Consider the following 24,944-nt stretch of genomic DNA (forward strand, 5'->3'; position numbering starts at 1 on the left):
CAAATTTAGACCCTATTACGAATACATAGAAGCTATTTTCGACTAAATATATTGACAATAAAATCTACTTGCTCACTACATCACGTTACTACGTATGTTTCATTGAATGAGGTTTCGTTTGATATCATCACTTTCCTTATACGAATCGAATGAGGCTAAATCGCATAACGAAAATTCTTTTATCTCGTAATTCTGACGGTTTGCTGTTAATATCAATAGATTTCAGCAGACCAGTTGTGACTTCTTCATTTTATAGAAAAACAAAATCTTACAAATATGTACCTGAAGTAAAATAATGATTTTAACCAATTAAGAAATTAATACCTATCATCTTTTGATGTACAGTACCCATAATCTATACATCTATACAAATAAATATAACTAGAGTGTCTGCTTGTAATATTGAAATAACAGCTTTTTACTACACATACACATGAGTTCACGCCATTTTTTGGCGTGAACTTGTAGAGGCCTATGTCCATTAGTGGACTGCGAAAGGCTGCTGTGATGACGAATATGATGAGCTTTTTACTAAATGCATATGGATGTATACACAGTACATATACCAAAATAACATTTTTTACAATTTTTGTCTGTCGGTCTGTCTTTCTATCTGTCTGTTTGTTTCGTCCGATCTCTGAAACAGCTGAACCAATTTTGACATAACTTTCACTAGCAGAAAGCTGATCTAATAAGGAGTAACTCAGGCTACTTTTATTTTTGAAATTTATTTATTTTATATGTCTGCGAACAGAATAATAACTTTTTTTGTTAAATTCCACGCGGACGAAGTCGCGGGCACGCTAGTTAATAATACACTTAGATACGTTTTATCTTTAAGTTATCTTCCTTTAGGGTTGCTTTAAATGGATTTATTTTTTATTTTCATTAGCCGAAAAATAAATTTCGTTAAAACTATGGTTGAAGGTATGCTTACTTATAAATATCACTCTAATAAAACAGCTTGTCAATGTCCTCTTGTATGATTCCTGTCTGAATTATTCTTGTTGAAAAATTGTGGACAAGATTTGATGCCTAATCCGCCACGTTTTGCCATTTTGGGTTGGTTAATGACACATAATGATTTGTCACTGACATTGACATGACAACCGTCGTTAAGTATTTTTATCATTTCAGAGAATGACTTAAAATTGACGAACAAAGAAAGCGTCTTTCTTCTATTGCTTGAAAACAGAAAAGAAATACAAGTTCACGGCCATAGTGTTGTTTATTTGTTACTAATTTGAAACTTTCTTACGTAAAGACACAAAAATAAAAAAAATATTTATAATTAAAGCGAATATCTTAAGACTTACAAGAAGATAAATAAAACATATTTATATTATATTATATATATGAATACCACCTAATTATATCTATGATTGAAACTTAGGGCTTAATTTCATCACTTCATCACTTGAGCTTATCGCAGTCCACTGCTGGACATAGGCCTGGACAAGCTCGAGCCAAAAATGGCGTGAACTCATGTGTGATGCCCATAGGAACCACGCTGGGCAGGGTTAGTGACCACAGGGCTGGTTTTGTCGCACCGAAGACGCTGCTGCCCGTCTTCGGCCTGTGCATTTCAAAGCTAGCAGTTGGATGGTTATCCCACCATCGGTCGGCTTTTTAAGCTCCAAGGTGGTAATAAAAATGTGTTTTCCCTTAATCGCCTCTTACTGGCTATTATATTCTTTGATACCTTAGCCACACAGCATATATTACCATTGTTATAGTATTGTTTATTTGTTACTACTTTGTAATTTTCTTACATAAAGACAAAAAGAAAAAAAAAATATTATTAAAACGAATATCTTTTAGGCACGGATTTACTTATATTATTTCATATCAGTTACAATTACTTATTATATGAATACCGTCTACTCATATCTATGATTGAAACTTAGGGCTTAATTTATCACAAAAAAAGGTTTTATGTAAAGTTAAAGCAAATAATGTTAGAAACGATTTGCTTACTTTAGTCGGTGTTAAATATTAACGGCTTCGTGACTTATTTTAATATTTACGACTTCGATTATCGTTATCATAATCTTATAAATATTGTTTAAAGAGAAAAATATTTCATCATTTCTCTTATTTAAGGTTTATAAATCAGATTTTTAAAAAAATGTTTGCGGCAGAAGTCTATTTATTAAGGGAGGATATTGAGAATGTAAAGATACAAAATTACGCCTTGAGAGAAGATGAGTATGCCATATTTTGAGCTATTAAAACCTCGTGGTTTATTTAATATCATTGGTATGTTTTAAATTAAAATAACTAACATAATATTCTTATTAAACCTAATTTAAAACTTTTTTTATTCGCTTTGGCTATATTTGTTATAATAAAAAATACTTTTAGCATAAAATTTTTGTTCAAGATGTAATTTATTTTGAAGAGGATAAAAAAATGTTTCTTATTTTATATAAGTGCTTTACTCTGCTGTACCTATATTTTGTAAGGCATAAGCCAACGGGCTCCCGTCTAAGATGTTTTAAGTCGTTATACCTGCACTTATTTTTGTTCAGCCTTTTCAAATGTACAGATGTAAAATATGTTTATAACTATACTAATATATTATATGTTATTATCCCTACTAATATTATAAATGTGAATGTAAGTTTATTTGTTACGCTTTCATGCAAAAACTACTTAACCGATCATCGTGAAACTTTTTACACATATTCTTGGAGGTATTAGAAGAAACATAGGCTACTTTTTATTTAAAAAAACCAATGCGAGCGAAGCCGCGAGTAAAAGATAGTATGTAGATAAAGCGGGTTTACAATAAAACATGTTCGAGAAAGGGTACGGTATATATATGGGGAAATTCTCTAAAATATTCATATTATTTCAGATGGTGACCAGAACAAAGAAAATCTTCGTAGGAGGTCTATCAGCACCCACAACGCTGGAGGATGTAAAGAATTACTTTGAACAATTTGGACCGGTAAGTTTTAATATATTTTTTTATTATTATTATAGCCTGTTTTCTCAGTGGATTATTCATCTAAAAATAGTTTAACTTCCTATGAATCCGCTTGGATAGTCAATTGATTTCGTAAAAGCGCTTGCAGTACATTTTATTGATGCTTTAAATGATGATTGTACAAAACAGGCAATTTAAATTATTGTGTCTCAAATTTTCTAAAAGCACACTTAATATTTATACCAAATATAGATAATTAAAAATTAGCCTACATATTAGTACATAATCTATATAAACTCGTAATTGATTTAACTCATTTAATAAATTAAATGTTAAAACAAAAAAAAACCGCACTCAAATCCATCAGTAATTACATTTAAAGATTTAAAATGAGAGAAAGCGTTCTCTTTATTATTTCTTCATCGATCGACATTGAATAAGAATCGTGTTATAGCCGATGTAACGTCTGGATTTATTTACAGGAATAAACAAAAAAGATCTTTATTTGGATACCTTAAGGTATCAATTCGTTTAACGGAATATCGACGCCTGTAAGGCTGCGATAACTCGACTCTTTGTCTGGCATCCGCGTCTCAGAACAGGTGTCTATCTATAAAAGTTTTGCTGTAATTAGCCCCGTATCTAGCATGGATTCTGACTAAGAAACTTTTCGGAATTCACCATTGGCTACAGGCGGCAGTCATTGTGCCAGCTCTCAAAGTAATCGGCCCAAGCCAGCCGCCCACGACGATCAAAACCTTCATTACCTATTATGAGAGTTTAGAATAAAGCCAACGAGTTTTTCGGAGTGAATGTGATTGATGCCGAGCGGAGGAAATATCCCGGGAGAGATAAAAGGAATTTAATGAAGAGTCTTTAAGAATAATGATTAAGGGAATGGTTATTCCTTTTGGTCGGCGGCGTAATGATGGAGTCTTTTGAATTACTTTTTGGGACTATGTTACGTTGTGTAAACGCGACCAATTTTATTTGAAATAGTATTTATTTTTTGTCGAGTAAAAATAATTTGAAAATGTTTATATATTATGAAATACTATGGCACTATAAGTATATTTATAATCAACCGGTATATTGTTTCAAACCCAAAATAATTTTTATTTAAAGTTATCAAACCAAACTATAACAAACATAATTACTACAATGTATCGAGATTCTATACTTTATAGGATAATCAAAGCGCGTAATATCACATAAAAGCCTAAAATGTATTCCCAACTAAGATAAATAAATGAAGGCCATTATTGAATCTACTTAGAGCGTACACCGAGAATTCTGAGTACAAATTAATTCAATAACATTCAAGCCGTGCACTGTGCTCTCGAGTCGACATCATTTCGTAAGGGTGTCACATTTTGAGCAAGTTTAATTAACAATCTAGTCGCTTTTGTAGGTACTACCTTCATTAGTGTATTTGTGGATAAACAATGCGCAAACTCGGAGCAATCCGCGATACGCCCGTGTGCGTGGACCCACGATGTCGTACGTCGCACCAAATCGTACGTCCGAATCCGGTGCGTCACGCGCGTCCATATTCAAGCTTGGCTATTGCGACTAGTGTAAAGGTAAGCCGGCACCGACAGCAATGTGTGCGTGACTTCGATATCTCGATAGTAACCTGGTCCCTACGTACGAGCTTTCCAAATGCAAACTGTCTCGGAATATCAAATGAGCCACTTAAATACTGAACACAATGACTACGCCCACCTGAAGCAAAGGCCGCGGGGACGCATGCACGCAACGCCGTCGTAAACGAAGGCCCGTCGGGTCGGAGCCGAAGGGTGGGTGAGGTTGAACCCCGGTAACGATTTCCTTCAGATAATGGAGAATTTTCTGATGAAAGCTGCTCAACAGTGCCCTTTCAAGGATTTAGGAAACGCCGGATTTATAGCCCGAACGGTTGGCGCAAATTTTGTTCGTCACTACACGACGGTCCCTGTCGCATAAATAAACCCATACGTGAGGCAGTCCCTAAGTATTCTACCATTGAATTTGTTCTATTTGCGAACTTTGAAGTGCCGGTACGTCGCATCGTACGTGTACTGCTAATGATTTAACGAGATCACAAATTTTGTGTATTTAAGTACGCTTTGACAAATTTGAAATAAAAATATTTTAAGGATAATTTTGCAGAAATTATTTTCTTAAGCGTCTGTTCAGAGAAAATTATTTTTTCTAAATAAATAACTTTTATAATATTTAGTTCTTTTTTCATAGCTCTTATAAAAGTATACTTTTAATCAAGATTAAACTTAAAACAAATTAGCCTAGATATAATTTATACATTAAATAAAAATCCGTAAAAAATAGTTATTCAATCTATAGCAAAATATAAATGCAAATTGGTTTAAATACTGCGTAGCAAATGATACCGTACAAAATAATAATAACATGTAAATTATAGTCTACTTGAAAGTCGAATGTTGGGTGCCGGCATTGAGACGTTGACTTAAAAATTAATTAGCCGAACGACCGGTGTAATCTCGAAAGCCTACACCGATTACGGAATCGTTGCTTTCTAAAATTCATTCAAACACGTAGAGAGCAAGTGACATTTTAAACATTCACCATGATCGTTTATGACCTTTCGGTTACGAGATTCATTCGAGTAAGCTTCGTCTCCGCCGACGAAATGTACAGTTGGCCCTCAGTGTCGCCACAAATCGCTAAAATTTTATTTTTTTCTGTTTTGTTCTCTCATGAAAATGTATGCCTCTTTATCTCTCTATCCTGCTTAACTAAGACGATCTTATATATAATTTCAAGCGGATAATTTTATGTCTAAAGAATTCCTACAGACATATTCAAGTATATATTTTTTTCTTTTTGTAAATATCATTTCTACATTTGTAAACGAGGGAAATATATTAATCACTTTATTTGCCTTATTTTATTCCTTATATTTTTTTACGACGCAATGTTTTAAATAAAATCTGATAAAAAATTGATAGTTTTTTTCAATGTGTTTAGGGATGCGAATTTCGCAGATTATGGCTAGATATCCTTAAATAAATAAAAGAGACTAACGACAAAGTTTCCCAACCAATATAATGTTAGCGTCGTTCGCAAAGCGCCACACGCACAAGTAGGTTTCTTTGACAAAGTTCCGTTGCATGCTTGATTCGCTATTGTTTTAGCTATCGAGCGAGCCAAAACTCTGACCGTTTCCCAGTTCCGTCGATAACTAGTACGCAAGACGTGTACTGCCTTCCGCTGCAACTTGCATGATTACTTGTTATTATCTTGGTGTTTGTTCTCAACTTCGAATCGAATATCGACATTTAATATTAAATGAGGCTGGAAATGCTTAAACGTTGAATATTACATCCGATAATATCCACTTCACATAAAATCACGAAAACGTGTATTGTTGTTTTCATGTGTAATTCGTAAAATATAACAGATTGTTGTTTTTTCTATCGATTTAAAGGCATTAAACAAAATCATTTCACGCCTCACAAAGTCATCGCTTATTAGGAAACCACCAGTCTATATATTTAATTATGTGAACTAAATTACATTCGCTACAGCTTTTAAACATAATTAAATTGTACCATTAACAAAGTCAGTTTGATTTCGCTAATAGCCCTAGTATAATTTTAATAACACTAATAATAAGACTAAATATGTTTACTCAACTATGATTTCTCAGTAAACAACCAACTGATAAGTACTGTCATTAATGTCTATCAAACGTTTCGCTAGCGATAGCAAAACGACTCTTAAGCGCTTGCATCAGTAACTAAACATCGCTTACTGTCAGTGGCACTCGTACTGTAACTGAAGCGGGTCCGGAATTTGGCTTAACTACACTATAGATACGGTATCATCGGAGACCGTATATCAATCAGTTGTTACAACGATCCACGATTGTCGTTTATCTTCGGAACCGCTCGGATCTATCTGTCCAGATTCGTGCATTGTTCCGACATTAACCAGTGCCGCCGAAACGTTGGATGTCTAAAATGCCAGTGAAACCGTTCCCGTTGCACGGCGCAACGGGCTCCCGATAGCGTTTCCAATTTCCTGACTTAAATTGCTCTAATTTGGTTATGCGCTGACGACTGATCGAAAGTTCCTAAAGCGCTGGCCACCATTCGACTGCGGTTCGTAATTTTTGCTAAATTTCGCTGTACATTTCCATGTCTGTTTTTTATTTCCAACCTCGCGGAATATTGACTCATTATTTTGCAAGTTTACATAAATTCCTTTCAATGTTGTATGCTCAATGATAAAAAAGGAAACTTTTATAAAAATATTTTCGATACCTTTTTTTTCAATGAATATTAATAATAACGTATTACCAGTAATACCAATTTTAAGTAAGTATATTTCTTTAAATCTCTGAATTCGTAATTTTATCACGTTATTCGTTGGCTAATAGCAATCTCAAATAAAGTTTCGAGCTAAATGCGCTTTCAATATTAGAAACTCTAATATCGAGCTCATAATAAATTTACAACTTGTATTTTTCAAATTAAGACTTACATTTTTTGTTTGTTCTTGAATGGTACTAGCAGCTCTGGAGTGCCAACATATTAGGCTAATGGCGAACTAATTACGCTCTCGAAGCGTTTTCAGGGCCACATAAGTACCAACCTACCACTCAAGAAGCAGCACTGCTTTTTCCATTTCATTTGTAGTCTTCTTTATATTTTACTTAAAGAAATATTTTTTCCGGAGTACTCATTTGTAACAAAATATTTTCCTTCGGTATATAATAAATATAAAAATGAATGTACATAATTTTCTTCAAATAAATCTTTCATCGATGTTTTAAGGAGAATAATTTGACTAATATAGAACCGAGAGCCGAATTTATTTCGAAACAGATTTACATATACGAGTACGTCTTATTACTTTGTGTTTAAGGGCTGTTTTCGAAATAAAAGAAAATCGTTATAGTAATAGTTTTCTCGATAACACGGGGGGTACTTCAGATAAACGTATCCCGGAGCGAGCGATTTGTATTAAGCCGCCTAGTACTACACTCGTAATTTTCGACGCTTGAGGCAACGACTCTTTGTATCATGGATGTAAATAAGTAAAATAAAAAAAGGTTTATTACATTCTATGAATAATTTTCAGATATATCATAATAATAAATATCCGAAAAAAAATCAATATATAAAGTAAGGAAAGATTTTAAGTGTTAATTAAAAATGTAGTAAGATAAAACAATTGTGTGATAGAAATAATCGAATTATTTGAAATTTCTTCGTACATAACTTGTATTTGTATTAAAAATATAGTCTTATTTCGTAAATTTTGCGATCAATATTCCAATAAAAACAAAGTCAATTGATATTCTATGAACACGTATTCACCTCGAGTAGGTAATCTTGTTACAATGGAATCGATGAGACGATATAAGCCGATCATTTAAAAACAGCGACAAATTATTTATCTAAGCTTAACTCGAGTAAAATTAATGCGTACTTAATATTATTACTAAAACTTATTGAATATTTATGTTATATATTTTTTAAAATAATGTTACAATATTTTTGCAACAATCAAAGGACACTAAAACTAGTTTATACGGTGGAACTAGTTTTAATATAAAATATTTAAATGCTTTTAAAGACTTTTAACAATAAAACAATGTCGCCTCGACTCATAAGTTTAAAATCGATTCAAAAGCAGGGCAATTATTTTCCACCGCTACTTTCTTCTTGTGTTTAATTGAAATATTTAAATATTTCATCTTACATAAGATATTTTTGCGTTAACTTTCCCTATTTAAGAACACAACTTTTCATGTGGTTCGGCTCGTTAATATATTCCTAAATTTTGATTGCCTCATGGTAAATTTAAGATACTGGGGGGAAGACTTTATTCTATTTTTTTTTTGTTCAAATTTCAAATGACAATTAGGTATGGTAATGCGGTTCTCTGTTTTGTTAAAAATTATTCTAAAACGTCAGTGTCCGGATACTGATGGAAGCGAGGTGGCATAGGAAGGGGGAGAAAAGGGGGAAAAGTTGACGTCTCGTATGGTACCGTAGTTGTAATTAATGGATTTTGATTCGTGCGTTGCCCCTACGAGTATACCTAACTTTGCCTCGTAAGATTTAACTCTTACTACAATAAACTAAAATATATGTTTTAATGATTATTGAGTTAATTTGTACAGATATTTAAACAGAAAAAAAATAAGCTAAGTTTTTACAAAAATAATTACACAGATCTGCGTTCGGGCATATATTTTTAAAATAAAAAATCGAATGAAATGTACAGAAAAGATTAACAGATTCCTTAAGTTTATTGCGAGTTCAAATGAATTTGCGCTATAGTAGAATGAAGAAAAGGGAAAAGGGGACGAGAATGGACACAGTAAACATAATTAGGTGTTCGGGCAAGCGGCCACCTTGATTAAACGAGACACTGACGTTTCCCGAAGACGAAAATAATCTTAAAGGAATGCAAGTCAAATACTAAGCATTTATCGTCCGTCGTTTTTATAACAGCATTGCACTACTACAAAAGTAGTTTAAACTTAACTTAAATTTTACTACAAAGAATATACGCTTTGAAATGTTTTACTTCTCTCCTATTTTCTGGTTAATTTTATTACCCACGCATTGTTCCGTGAGATTTTGTAGGAAAAATAACAACAGAAACAAGCGCTAGTGACAATTCAAACTGTCAAATAATTCAAGGTACGGTGCGACGTATCTCACAATCAGTAAGATCTACAGTCGGTGTTACCGAGACTATACTTTTTTCCATTCGGTTTCTTTATATCCCGGTTTTCTTCATTCGTTTTCTATATATAAGAGTTTGGCATCTTTGCACGAATTCCCCAGATAAAAAGCTATTTTCACACGTATATCCATCGGTGAGTGTTATTTCGCATCGTAGCTCAAGCGATATACAGTTGTAATTTTTTTTATTTTTTTGACGTTTCCAATAAATTCAACTATCTCATGTTTATCGTTGTTTTAACGTTAATTAAAATTTCTTATCATTCTAAGTGGAAAGCAATTAAAAATATAAACAAAATGCTTTATTAAAAATCTCTAAAGAAAATTTCAATGGATATTTTTTAAGACTGATAAGAGTAGCATTCTTTATTGCATGCACCATATAGAATTTCATCTTTTTAAAGAATCAACCGCAATCTTTTTCACGACAAAATGTCGTAACGTGCTGTTTTATACCGCAAAAGAAAACAAAAGAAAGCGCGCTCGAAGTAATAAAGCAGCTCGATTTCCGCTATTTAGAGTGGCGAAGAGAATTAAAGTTCCTTTTGAGGGAAGTTCACTACAATATAAACAAAATGTATCTGAAGTGGGTGAGTAATAAGAATTCCGTAGCGTGGCGGATAAAGGCTGTTATTTGACGAAAAAACGATGATGAAGCACGATCATGTCGCGAACCGCTGACTGATAAATTGTCGAACATTTCTTTGCAAAAAATTCTTTCCTTAGAAACCAATTATTGAGGCTTGCCGATAGAGCTCCGACATAGTATAAGATGTACCCAGTGTTGGGTTTCCTTGCTACGTTATATCAAAATACAATTATAAGAATCACTGCAACGATACTGTACTTTCATAATTATGTTTTAGTAAATTAAATTTTGTTATTTAAAAGTTACTTTAATTTCTTTTATTTATTTTTATTTTATTTATTTTATTTAAGATGACTTATAAACATACGCTGATAAATGATTTACAAACGTGTTTTACAATATTTTGATGAGTGCTGCTTATTTTTACAAGTTGTCACAGCATGGAATAAATACAGAAATGTATGTATATACATTTAAAAAATATGTATATACATAAAAAGAACTTTAATAAAAACACAATTCACAAAATAAGAATCGATTGCATTTCAGTTTCGACATATATCATTATTGTATTTTCCATGGCTGTTAACATAAACATTGAAAACAAACTGGGGCCAAATCGACCGCACTCTAAACGGCACACACTAACTCGATACAAACTGTGATAAAGGTTCGATTGTATGCAGTAAATAAAATATGACTTGGCCATATTTCCACTTTCGTTTCTTTTCGTTTTATGTCCTTTTTCTCTGGGCTCCCTGAAAAACCATTCATATAAAATACCTTTTCGATATTACCCAACTTTATTAGCATCGGGCGCGTGTCTTTATATAAAAAATTTTTTTTTTTCACTTTACGGCAATTCTTCGTATTACGTAAATACTGAACTACATTGATATAATTCAAAGGAAAATTTACTCTTCTTAACGACGTTGCTGAAAATAGGTAATTTAATTTAATTCTACCTTAAAGTAATAAAAAGTTAAACGCTGATAAAAAATTCGTTACATTTTCATTAAAAGGGCTATGTTAAAAATTTATTCGAAGCTAAATGTGGAACAGCGGAAATATTATTTGAGATACAACTTGATCCATAATTTAAGCTGCGTAGCCCCAAGTCGAGCCGCGGATTCGGCTTACGGAGCAAATAAATAGCTTCTTTGAAAGCTATCGTGAAAGCAAATTAGAATAATGTTCTGCGATTTGGCGTTTCAACAAACGAGAACGTAGAATGGGCCTCAGTGGATTATTTGGGTGTTCGGGTGGACCCGGGTAAATTTGGCTATAAATGGAAGTGTTGCGACTGTAACAGAGGTAACCTATTAACTGAAAAAGAAACCATTTCTAGACAGATTTAAGTTCATATATTTGGAGAACTCGCATTACATTCTCTCTATGGACACATTATTTCCTTTTAAGCGTTTTTATGTTCACGATACACATTCTCATCAATCGGGAAACGACTAATCCATTAAAGTAAATTCTGCAGTATTTAATAATAGCACATTTTCAAATAAAATAGCTTATCACGAGCCAATAAAAGTGGATATTATAAAGCGATAGGACAGCGAATATTAAAACCCGCAATCGTTTTCAGATAAAAATTGTATAACGCAACGTTAATAGTAATTTTATAACGCATTAAAAATTCGATTAAAAGCCGTAATCTATATTTTTAAAAACATATAATTTTACGTTTTTTTTAACAGTTAAATTATGAACGACTCCACCAGTCTACATCCATCCAGAAGTTACCAAACTCTAGTAAATACTGGGAAAGCCACAAAATGAAACCTTGTAGTATATTTTGCAAAGTTTTTATATTAAAAAAAGTTTAATATTATCATTACAGCCTATACAGTCCACTGCTGGACATAGGCCTCCACAAGTTTACGCCAAAAATAACGTGAACTTATCTGTTTTGCCCATAGTCACCACGCTGGGCAGGCGGGTTGGTGACCGCAGTACTGGCTTTGTCGCACCGAAGACGCTGCTGCCCGTTTTCGGCCTGTGTATTTCAAAGCCAGCAGTTGGATGGTTATCCTGCCACCGGTCGGCTTTTTAAGTTGCAAGGTGGTAGTGAAACTGTGATATCCCTTAGTCGCCTCTTACGACACCCACGGGAAGAGAGGGGGTGGCTAAATTCTTTAGTACCGTAGCCACACAGTACTTTAATTAAATATAATATTATATTAATAATAATTACCTGCCTGAAAGCACCTGTATCATTTAGACCTTAAAAATATATCATATAAATCACACTTAAATTGTAGGCTTTTCATATTCGTTTGTTGTATTAAAAACTGAATCATCATACTCGCATTACCGAATATCGTTATAAAACAAAAGAACGTAAATCAAAAAATACCGATAAATAAGCTCAATAAACTATCCCATCAAGCAGAAACTGAGCTCACTTTTGAATTATTGGATGCTGGATCTCATACCGTGCGCAACATGTGTTTTATATCATCTGAACCCTATATTCTGTAACATCAAGTTCGGTATAAGTATATAACAGATTGAATACGAAATATTATAGGAATTTTAATATAACGAAATGTACGGAATAGGAGGTGCACTCGTATTCATACAAGTGTTAAAAAGTAGTAATAGGTTTTCGAATCCAATTCCAATCGTTTGCATTTTTTATTACATTTCTGTGTACCTGGGGATTTGCAACAATAGTCATATTTTTTTTTTTCACTCATCTATTATTTCGCTGGTTTGGAACAACGATACGAGTATATCTATTATATTAATAATTAATAGACTGTATATTTCGTTTTCGGACATTGTTGTGAGTATTTTTATACACCATACACTCGGATTTATGCGTCAATATTTTAAATAATTCTTAGTTTAATAATAATAGATATGTACTCGTATGTGAATACAAACAATAGTATTTTGTCGAAGATAATTTTTTTGAAGTCAGATTTTTGAAAACCCTATTAATAGTTTTAAATACCATCGTTTTAAATACTCTTATTTTCATTATTAAGAAGAATTTTTTACAAAAAACTGTATTCATATATGCCAATGAAAAATCATATTTCGTTACGTTGCATTTTAAAACTGTCAGTTATACAAATATAATCGTTTTATTTGTCTCTACTTAATTCTGAAGAAATAATTTTCGTTAAATGTGGATTTAAATTAATTCATAAAAGGTGTTAGTATATTTACCTAAAATATCCGGTAGTCCATTAATTATACATTCAGCAAAATTATTTTATGCAAAGAACTTATTGTGACACGTTTACGGAACGTTTTTGGAAGTTGAAAATCACAAATAAAAATAAATTTATTTATTATTACTTCATACAGAAATATGTTTGTGCAGGCTGGCTAGAATTTTCCCGTGATTTTGTCTGTCATGGAATTCCCTTATGAAATCCGTTCTCAAACCATTGAATATTATATTACATGGTTGACTATCTTGGTTGTAAAGGCGTGACTGACAGATAGGCAGACTAACAGACACACAGAGTTTATATTACATCTATAATATTATATGTAACACTTGAAAAACAAGAGACATCTAAGTACTTATTTTCAGAACTCGTAAACATTTAAACTTTGTAATAGAAAATTACATTGAATACAAATTATATATTTTATTTTTTATTTTTTACGGAACGAATTTCGTGAGCTCTTATATATTGTCAATTAACTGTCGAACATTAAAGTTTTTTATGTGTTTAAGGGCCTTAAATGCTTTTAAATTTCTTCTTTAAAATAAATAAAAGGTCTACTTTCATCAGCGTTTCAGTAATAAAACATGGTTTACTGTGATCCAAGGCAATAAAAATGGATAGGGTGTTTTAATTTCCTCACCATTTTTACAATTTCAACAATAAGACTTATTTCTCCAATTTTTGACTCCATTTATTACATTATTTTAAACAATAAAGGCTTAAAAAGTATATATAACATTATACGTATAAAAGTATATATACATATAACATTTATTAATTAATACGTTTCGCTTAAAATATATAAATAACAAATTATATTTATTGTAAGTTGTTATTTATACATTTATCTTTATGACTAGCCCGTTGGCGCTGTTTGTACTGACCCAGCTTTCTGCTCCGGGGGTCGTGGGTTCGATTCCCACCCCGAGTCTGGGTGAAATATATATATATATATATATATTTTATTTATATATTTATATATGTATTATTTATAAGTATGTTTATCGAAAAAAAAAATATGTAGCTATACCAGTCGGCTGTTAACTATAACACAAGCAAGTTGCAAGCAAGCTGCAACACAATTAAGTTGCTTACTTTAGGAACAGACGACCGTGTGTGTATTGTGTAGATATTTATATTACATTTATATTATTTATGTCGATATATTTACATGATATAAAAGAAAAATTTTAAGGATTTATTTATGTCAAGAAATAGTAATTAATAACATTTAGTCTTAACGTCATTTTGTGAAGATGAGTCGCCGTAAAAAAAAATGATTGATTTGCTTCTTAAATCCTTTGTTGAAAATAGACAATACGTAATAGACAATTAATTATCGATTACATTACTAGAAGTTTCGGTAAGTCTAAAAATTTAAAAGAATACAGAGAATCCCGTTATGTGGGTAAAACCACGAGGTACTCCAGTACTGCTTGATAAATAAAAAACGTCATCTTTAGCATATCCATTTTCCAGAGGTATACCTAAATCTACGCTCGATAACACAATATCGTTACATTTTAAAGAATGACAAAGGTCATATCCAACTAACAAAATTAGAGAGTTCAAAGTTAGACGCTATATTATTATTTCGCGTATTTGGTTCAAAGATTTGAGGAACTGAATAAAACCCACCATTAATATGTATGTACATGTTTAACTACTATTTATGCCTATTATTTACAAATAAATTCAAAGTTACAATAACTTACAACAAATGTATAGCTAATTAATTAAGTAAATAAAAATCGATTACCTACTTTTTTGCAAGTAAAATTATCATACGAAAATCAAATGAATGTGAGTCACTTAAAACCTACTAATAAGATAAACATGGCTTGTTTTTAGTTCTCTTTTAGCTCAAACTGACATTTTCCGACACATAATTCTCCAGCAAAATTATTACCTTTATGCAAAAATTTCCCCATGTAAATGCAAATTTTAATTGAATTAAATTAATCTTTGCTGTTAAACTCTCGACAGTGGCATTACGGACGATTGTAGTAATTACATTTAACAAATTTTAATTTTATAAGAGCACTGGAAATGATTTAATAGACGTAAAAAATTAGTTATCCTTACTTACTCGTCCCAGTGTTGTCATAAAACTACGACACTGAAGCTATCAAAGGCGCTCTAATAAAAGCAGAGTAACAAAGCGGAATACAACAGTACAGAAGGCTTACATACATTCGATTATAGCTCTTTTGTACTTGAATACAAAGACTAAAGTAGGATAAAAACGTTATAACACATCGTGACCTGTACGGGACGTAACTTTGTATCCGACGTTATGTTTTCATTGATGACTTTCTCTTTTAATTCACCTCTCACATGCAAATATATTTCATTATCTTTTTTTTATAACTTTTGAATATAATTGTGTAAAAGATACATATAAGTATAATCTATTTGCCTAAAGACTAATTAATATATTATATATTGCATCGACATTACAATAGTACGTCCACTCAAAACCTTGCGATTGGTTCTAGCTGTAACTGATTGAATACAGAAAGTGCAAGTGTAGGCTATTTTGACACCAATAAGTTTCCCAGCGTTAGATTTAACCAGATAGATAAAATAACCCACAATATTTAACAAGAGACTATTATATTATATTATTTCTTAAATTTACCATCCTCTCATAAACTTTTGACAAGGTAAGATAATTAGTACCTCTCTACTACAGACTACTACCACTACTAATAATACTAATATTTAACAGGTTTTATATGAATCGAATCGTAATTCGCATATATGAAACCAAAAGCTGTGATCATTTTAATTTTCTTCACGAACACTTATTTAATAATCAAAACATCGACATTAAAACTATTCTTTCACATACCTTCATTACTGGTTTTTTTATTGCTTTATAACAGTAACATATTGTTAGTTTTATTTTATAATCATTCTTTATGAGCTGAAATACCGAAGACGGTGTAATGGATGTTTTCAATGAGCGACTCAATGCAACGCCGCAATGTTAATTGCTCAAATCTCTAAATACTCGCCAGACAGACTCAGTTTTTTACTCTCGCCCTCTGTCAACCATAATTAGTTTTTTCCCCCGAAGTAATCGCTGTCGGTACAAACATGCAACGCTCTTAATGAAAACACTCGCAAGCGGTTGTGTTTAATGTTTATTTACTTCCAGTTCGTTTTAAGATGTTTCCTCAAACGATCTTGGAAAACGATGAGCGCCCTTGTTATAAGCCACGTCGAGACATTCCGTAACATTCGGTGATAACTGTTGTTATAATTACGAGGTTTCTGTTTACTTAGCAAAAACTTTTAAGTATATGCATTATTTCTTATATGTTAGTTTAATTTAATATTTAAATATTATAAAAACAATTATTTTAATTTTATTATTTTAGCATTGCTATTAATAATAAATAATCAATTATTAAATACTGTGTTTTGTATTTGTTTACGTCATTTTATTTTGTAATGTTTATAATGTTGTGTTTTAATAGTATTGTTTTAGTGAAATATACATATATGAAATGAGAATAAGAGGAAATGTTATTATTTTTTGATATGTAATATTTAAAAAATGGTCAAATGTAACTACAATAGAAAGAATGTGAAAATTCAAATCTTCGTCTTCTAATTTTTCTTTGACATTATGTAAACGTACACATGAAGTAAAAGTACAATACTAAAAAGAGTTTTCTTCTACTTTGCTTTAGTTTTAAAAATGTAGACTTTTTATAAGTTTTCTTTAAGAGTTATGTTCCCAAGATTTTGAAATTTGCTATTTGAAAATATTAAGAAAGAAGCGATGCAAACGCAATATTTCGTCGCTTAGGGTATGAGATAACGCCGTCGTGTTTAGACGTTAAGTAAATCTCAGGCAGCTGTTGATACGACGTATATCTTCGTTATGCGTTGGAAGAAAACAATATAAATCAGTTACCTAATTCTCTTTACCTACCGTTTATTAAGCCGTAGTAAAATTAATACAACAATCTCGTAAATACATTTTACGAGAATTAACAACAATGTGTCGCTCGCCTAAGATAAATTGAGGTATAAGTCACAAAATTGCATAGGCGTATTCGAATCGTAAATAACTCGCAAATTAAAGGAAAATTTTGTATATAATTATAGTTATATGAATTATAATAGATGTCAACACCTCTACAGTTAAACTGGCGCCGTCTTCGCGTAGGGTGCGGTGAGTGGCAAAAAATGAGAGGCCATTTTACCTCTCGCCGCAAAATAAGCAAATTTTACCTTCCAGTTCCATAAGGCCAGAAAGGAGAGGCCTTTTAGCTTTTTAGGTTGGTTATATTATTACAAAAATGAATGTCACTCGTCGAAACAAGACCAAACGTAAACATGATTCCCTCTAAAGAAAAGTTTTTACTTTATAAAAACCTCTTTTTAAAGATTTTTTGATGTCTTAATATTTTATTATTAAATAGGCAGTAGTTTTTTTTTTTACTTTTATCACATTAAACGTAAACAAAACAACTACAATTTAGTCTTAAAATATTTTGAATGATATACTAATAGCTAATGTAACGATAATATTAGACAAAGCAATAAAGTAACGGCTAGAAAACGTATTCATCTTTCTTGTTTCTTACGATTTTTTGATGTCTTAATATTTTATTATTAAATAGGCAGTAGTTTTTTTTACTTTTATCACATTAAATGTAAACAAAACAACTACAATTTAGTCTTAAAATATTTTGAATGATATACTAATAGCTAATGTAACGATAATATTAGACAAAGAAATAAAGTAACGGCTAGAAAACGTATTCATCTTTCTTATTTCTTACGATTTTTTGATGTCTTAATATTTTATTATTAAATAGGCAGTAGTTTTTTTTACTTTTATCACATTAAATGTAAACAAAACAACTACAATTTAGTCTTAAAATATTTTGAATGATATACTAATAGCTAATGTAACGATAATATTAGACAAAGAAATAAAGTAACGGCTAGAAAACGTATTCATCTTTCTTATTTCTTACGATTTTTTGATGTCTTAATATTTTATTATTAAATAGGCAGTAGTTTTTTTTACTTTTATCACATTAAATGTAAACAAAACAACTACAATTTAGTCTTAAAATATTTTGAATGATATACTAATAGCTAATGTAACGATAATATTAGACAAAGTAATAAAGTAACGGCTAGAAAACGTATTCATCTTTCTTATTTCTTACGTACTTATAATGTACCGTGACCACTTCTTGTTTTAATTTTGTCTAAGGATAAACACATTTTCCATCGGCACCGCGTCTATCGCCCCTATTTTGCCGCGAGCCTAATGTCGCGAGGCGACGAAATTTATCGCGACGGTTGTAATTCTGCCCCATAGCTACCCCTCGTCCCCCAACCCTCACCCTTTCAGTCGACACACTTACATATAACGTTTTCTAATGAAATTGTCCACAAAATCAGCTCGCCAAAACCCCCGGGCCCGTTGACGCCGAAAGTACCTCTCGTTACTAATAGCTTCATTTATCTTAGTCACTAGCACTAACACGCCACGACGAAGTTTTATATTTAATTTCTCTTTTTGTTGACTAAATTACAAGGGTATCGGACACTATAATATAAAAAACAAGTCTTAAATTATTGTACAATGTTTAGACGACATATTGGATTAATTTATTAAAGGTCATATGATAAGTTATATTGATCTCTCAAAGGTCAGATGTAACGAGTCCCAACTGACCAAATACACTAAAAGTTTTAACATATTTCTTACATTCGGTTTTCGTAGAATACTTACGTTGATGTATTTAAATATTCACCAAACAAGAAACTCACTAGGATATAGAATTATAAATTTACATTAAGATTTCATAGTGTTATAGCGTATAAAAGCGAAATTGAATTATATCAGCAGAAAAGGATAAAGACTTCTTGAAGCACTACGTTGTTTGAACAATGATTTTCCGTGGTGTTCGTTTTATACCTCAGCTCGTTCCAAGCTCATGTAACGCTACTTATCCTACAGGTTTACGACAAACGATAAACGTATCCTGCCGATGACTGCAACCCTTATATTTGCGCATACGTATTTCTCGAGACTCTGTAGGCTTATCTTAGGAATTATTTCCTTAAAATACGAGGGCTATTCTTCTTCAGCTTAAATAAGAAATATAAAGAGTTATATTCTGAGGTTTGTGTTTAGTGTAACATTAATTTTTAAATATAAAAAATGTAAGCATTAAATTAGTACTGTTTTTTTTTTTATATATAAAGATTATTCCCGTAAATTGGACGAGATTAAAGTAACCCACATTTAAAAGTGAATTGTGTAATTTGGCAACTGAACAGTGATTAGCTAGTGCTTTGGCGTTGTTAAGATAATGAGAATAGTTTTTTAAACTACCCTCATAATATAATCTACATTTACTTCATAGATATACATATATTTTTGTTCTTTTAACATATTAACATAAATTTTATTACTTTCTGAGAAACTTTTTATATTCACATACGTGAAACAAGGAAAAAATATTGCTTATTTAAGAAAATTAAACCTACATTTTCATTTAGCTTCGTTATAAGTGTATATAGTGGAGTCATTAATTTTGTTTGTTCTAACACTTGATTTTCTATTTATCGTTGAAGTTGAACATACACTAAATTCCGGATAAACGATGCAGAATATTATAATGAAATATTATCCAAAAACAACAATATCTATTGTACACCATTCTAGAACGTAAATTCCAATGATTTAGATCGACCCGACAGCGATGGACAATAACGTGAATATTTTACACATAGCAATGTAAAACTATTCGTGCAAAAGTAAATAACATTTGCCATCTTAACTCGTTGCCACGGTTTGGCGAGCCTCACTATTTCGGAAGCCGTGTAAATCGTAGTCGGCCACGGCAAACTTCCTAGATATCTCGCCAAAGGACAAGACGCTAATATATGCGCAACCCTGCATTCTACGTATTGTTGCTTAATGCAGCAAGTTCCACGACTGTTTCTGTTTATGCTATCCAACTTGCAGATTTGTTAATTTCGCCTCGTTATAAGTGATGTTTGTTCTGTTTCCATAATACGTTTGACAAACTACGTTATGAAAAGGGGAAATGAGGAAAACGGAATATAAAAAGAGTTTGTAGATACGAATACTCTGATTTAGTTTCTCGATTTCTATTTTTATGATTATCCGTAATAGTTATTTAGATTTATTACAGACCGAATTAAATATTTATTATTTTTTTAAAATAATAAATGTAAAAATTAATGTATTTGTTTTATTGTATGTAACACATCCTGCCGGTAACATCCCACTGCCGGGCATAAGTCTCTTTCTTCATGCAGGAGAAAGGTTGGAGCTTAATCTACTACACTGCTCCACTATAGGTTGGCGGATATGTTCCTTACAACAAGTAACGATCGCTATCAGGTATTTATGATAACAACTGGAACTCTCCGAGGCACGGTGGCTAGAACTACAAGGACAGACCTCCAAACTGGAAAGAAATATTTGTACAAATACAAATATGCATCCCGAGCGGGAATCAAACCCGCAACCCATAGATGTTTCAGGTGACTACTGGCACCGCTACATCAGGGCGGTTGTTTATTGAATGTATCCTTTACATATTAAACGGGTGGAATGACATTTAGTAAAATAATAATAATATAAAATTTATCTTACAACATCACAATATTGTGCTGATACACTATGTACCTGATACTTTACAGATAGAAACGCGAGGTTCCCATCGTAACCTGGCAATTCCTTAGACCCTTTTATCTCAGTTAATTTAAATTAATTTATTCCCCGTCCCAAATTTATGCTCATTGTAGCACTTTGATCTGAAGTTAATACAGTATCTTTAAGAATATATAGAAATAACACTTATTTCTCTTTGCAACCCCTTGAGCTTTCTTGACTTTCCTATGTAAATACTCGCGGATTTTCCTTACAAAACCCACTGCATCGTAGTTGACTGAAGGATGCTATTTGTATTTCATTACCAACAAAAGCTTTGTTGAAAAGATGATACTCAACAAATTCAAGTAACATCTAACTGTACATACCGCACTAACGGCGCCCGGGCGAAGATATTTCGCAGTCGTATTTACTCAGGCGTGCCAAAATTGTTTGCTTACATGTTTGACGCGGCGCACGCAACGCTCATTACGGCGAATGGGCTTTGTTCAGACTTAGAAAATATATCGTTACACCCGATAGAGCATGTTCTTTTTACGTTTTATTTATTATTTCAGGTAAGTTACAAGATCCCTTGTTGGACTATAATGGTTGCGGTTAGGCGAGGATATCTCTTTGAACGATTTGTTAGTTCATGAAAGATAAAAATGATTAACACCTATTTCTCTAAGAGATAGTCCCTTTTAGTTACTCAACAAGTGAGTGCATAGACCGTAAACAATAGATGGAGATTCGGCAACGATGTATGGATTAAGCAAAGCATTTACCAACACTAAATATTCATTACGTTTCTTCCCGTTCGGGTTAAGTCGGTATACTTAATTGTTCATACAACAAGCCTGTTGGGAATTGGCTCTAAATGCTTCGTGTCTGGGACATAGCTATACCACAAACGCTATGCGATAATCGTCCGGAACTTAAAATATAGTGTTCGCTAAAACAGACCTAATTTTGCTTGTACTATGTGTGATTTTCGCACTAAACCACATTGGCCGGTGATGGAAGGCGCAATAGACGGCCATTTACACCTGCGATTCTTCTTCATCTTCCCTAAAACGGCGCACCGCTTTGTCTAAAGTAATTATGCTACATAACATATTAGTCTTTTGGGAGCGAACACGTGTTTGAAACGCTTAATCACTTACTTTACATTTGCGTACGCAAATAATCCGTTAATTTAATTTTGGCGCGGTATTTATGACGTTTATTTAATTTATTATTATATCAAAGTGTAGGCTTTATTTAGCTGATTTTGTGTGCGTGTGAATAAACATTAATTATATAATCATGTTTAACCATACACGAGGGAAAAATTTTAACGATTTCATAATGGTTACTGCTAAATGAATCGTCTTTTTTAATGCGAAGTTATTCAAACAATGGCAGCTTAATATTCATATTTTAATTTCTAGCTTTAATGATACCGTATTTAATAGGCGTCGACAATTAAATCCTTATAATGCTAAGTTTTCGTTTAAGTAATAGAATTACATAATTTTCTCCTTTTTAAAGAGGTTGTAAAATTTAATACAAATTCATGTCGTTCTACTTTGTGTATGTTGTAAAGAAAACATTCGCTTATTGAAGGAATATGACATTGATCACATCCGAATCTCTGTATTATAGACCATAAAATGCATGACAGTTTATGTATCCCGGGACGAGCCCTTCTCAACTTTGATATTTATGCGTTTTCAGGCTTCTTTTCGGGGATTACTTTGTTTTGAAAACTTTTATTTTTGGTAAAATTGGTGTTTTTTTTTTTCGCGAAAAACATAAAGCAATTGTTAGCGATCTCTGGCAGTTATTTATTGCTATGGTGAGAGAACGTTGCTCAGTCTGAAAATAGTTTTCTTATGAAGAGCAGTGCTTCCGTTAAATCGACTCCTAAGGAAAGACGAGTCTATTGAGATCTCCATACCGTTAAATAAAATCTAGAATATATGACTTCCCACGAAATTTCTTAATTGCAACCCAAAGAATTTCAACGGAGTTCTTTAGAAAAGACTAATACTATAGACAGATACTAAACGCAAAACTATTTCTTAAGAAACGTTATAGATAGATATTTGAAATATTGATTAAATATACAGTAGTATACTTGTATTACTTTATTCGTTTTGTACAATATTAAAAAAAAAAGTTTTCAATTAACTTTGTATTAACAATTTTGGAATAACTTTTTAACATAAAATAAGTCAGTAATTTAAAATGAATTATATTGATATATAAATTTAACACAATTGTTGATTTTTTTAATTATAGACTTTAAAAATAAAGGAAAATTAAACACGAAGTGCTGTAATAAATATTCTTAAATATAAATAATATATAGAGTATCACAAAATACTATCTGTTCTCCGTAATTTATCTCTATCGTTTGATTCTTTGTCATGAGTGTGAATATGGCCTGTATAGAAAGCAAAGTTTTACTGTGTCTCAACGAAAATAAGATTAATTGTGATGTATTAATACTATATCCCCAGAAATAACTTTATATTCAATTAGTTACTTCTTACAGAAAAACAGGGGTGTAGTAAGTTTATCTGGAAAAGTTAGGAAACTAACTGACATTGATACTGCTTTTGTTACGAAGGCATGAACGGAAATAGACTTGGTACATATTATTTTCGACTTATATAGTAGTGTATTATTTAACTATAATATAAAACATTCAGGTACTATATACACCTAAAATTGTTTAAAAATCTTTAGTATAACTAGTACATAATATGGAACAAAAAAGTTTTAATCTACGTGTATCGCCACGTCGTTATCGTTCTTTTATTGAACTGTTCCTTTTTCTACAACAACGGATAAAGGTTTTAATGATTTCAGTTTTCTTCTTTTATGGATAATTTGATGGTGAATTTCGATATATATTCTAATCGAAATCAAGTTGAGTCGAATTCCAATAGTCTAATTGCCTAACCTATGACAAACAACTTTCAGGCAACATTCACCTAAAGGTGAATACCGTCTAAGACATACTCGATGTTTTGACATTTATTACTAAAATATCGTATACTAAAACGAGATACAAAAGCCATTTTATCTGAAAAGACTTTGTTTGAAATCATAATAAATAGCCCTTTAGAAAACCGCATCCCGACCCGAACTGTCCTTCGGAAGGGCGAACCCCTTTACACATTACAAATCTTTGCCGCAGAGTGAGCACAGTTAAGAGGCTGTCAATGAAATTTCTATTCTCCGACTATTCGTTATGTGTCTTAATGGATTACATGGAATAAAGTATCCATCGACGAAACAAAGGCTGAAAATCTGACCACATAGTTTGTAAGCTAAAACAAAATTTATTACGTTTGACCTTAGTAATTCTTGTCGAAGGCTTCAACTTGAACCATATAGGTAGTTCTAGCTTTAAAGGGAAAGTTTGTTTGTTGCGGTTATATATATCCAAATATTTTATCACCCACGAAATAGTTAATACCAAATGTATTTTGAAGGAATCGAAATTTATTTTTATGTATGTGTTTAATAAAAAGCCTTAATACATATACAGAATATTGGAAACATCTATTCAGGCTTTCCGCTGCGCAATGCCCATCATATTAAAACTTATTTCTGCACCGGTCGTCGCGATAACCTGCCCATAGCCCGCTCGTTTGTTCGTTATTCGAATGCATTTTACTTTGAACGTGCTCATTTTACGCCCTTTGATGGCTTATTTAGACATTTGATTTCAACTCTTTTCCCATTATTCTCTCCTAGTAGCAAGCGCTAGCTTTGAATTGAGAAACAAATGAGGAGCTGCACGAAAAGAGTTTTTAATTCGCCTAATGCACACTGT

General features: G+C 32.0%; 1 protein-coding gene across 4 annotated transcripts in view; it reads left to right on the forward strand.

Moving 5' to 3' along the window:
• The window catches only part of LOC123653619 (RNA-binding protein Musashi homolog Rbp6), a 540,105-nt gene that overhangs the window by 381,744 nt on the left and 133,417 nt on the right, over positions 1-24,944 (forward strand). For all 4 annotated transcript variants that reach the window (XM_045589614.1, XM_045589616.1, XM_045589613.1 and 1 more), the window contains one exon: positions 2,861-2,953. In XM_045589614.1, the coding sequence (XP_045445570.1) occupies positions 2,861-2,953 (93 nt within the window). The remainder of the gene's footprint in view (positions 1-2,860; positions 2,954-24,944) is intronic.

The sequence above is a fragment of the Melitaea cinxia genome, chromosome 5 (genome assembly GCF_905220565.1).
Source record: "Melitaea cinxia chromosome 5, ilMelCinx1.1, whole genome shotgun sequence".
NCBI lineage: Eukaryota > Metazoa > Arthropoda > Insecta > Lepidoptera > Nymphalidae > Melitaea > Melitaea cinxia.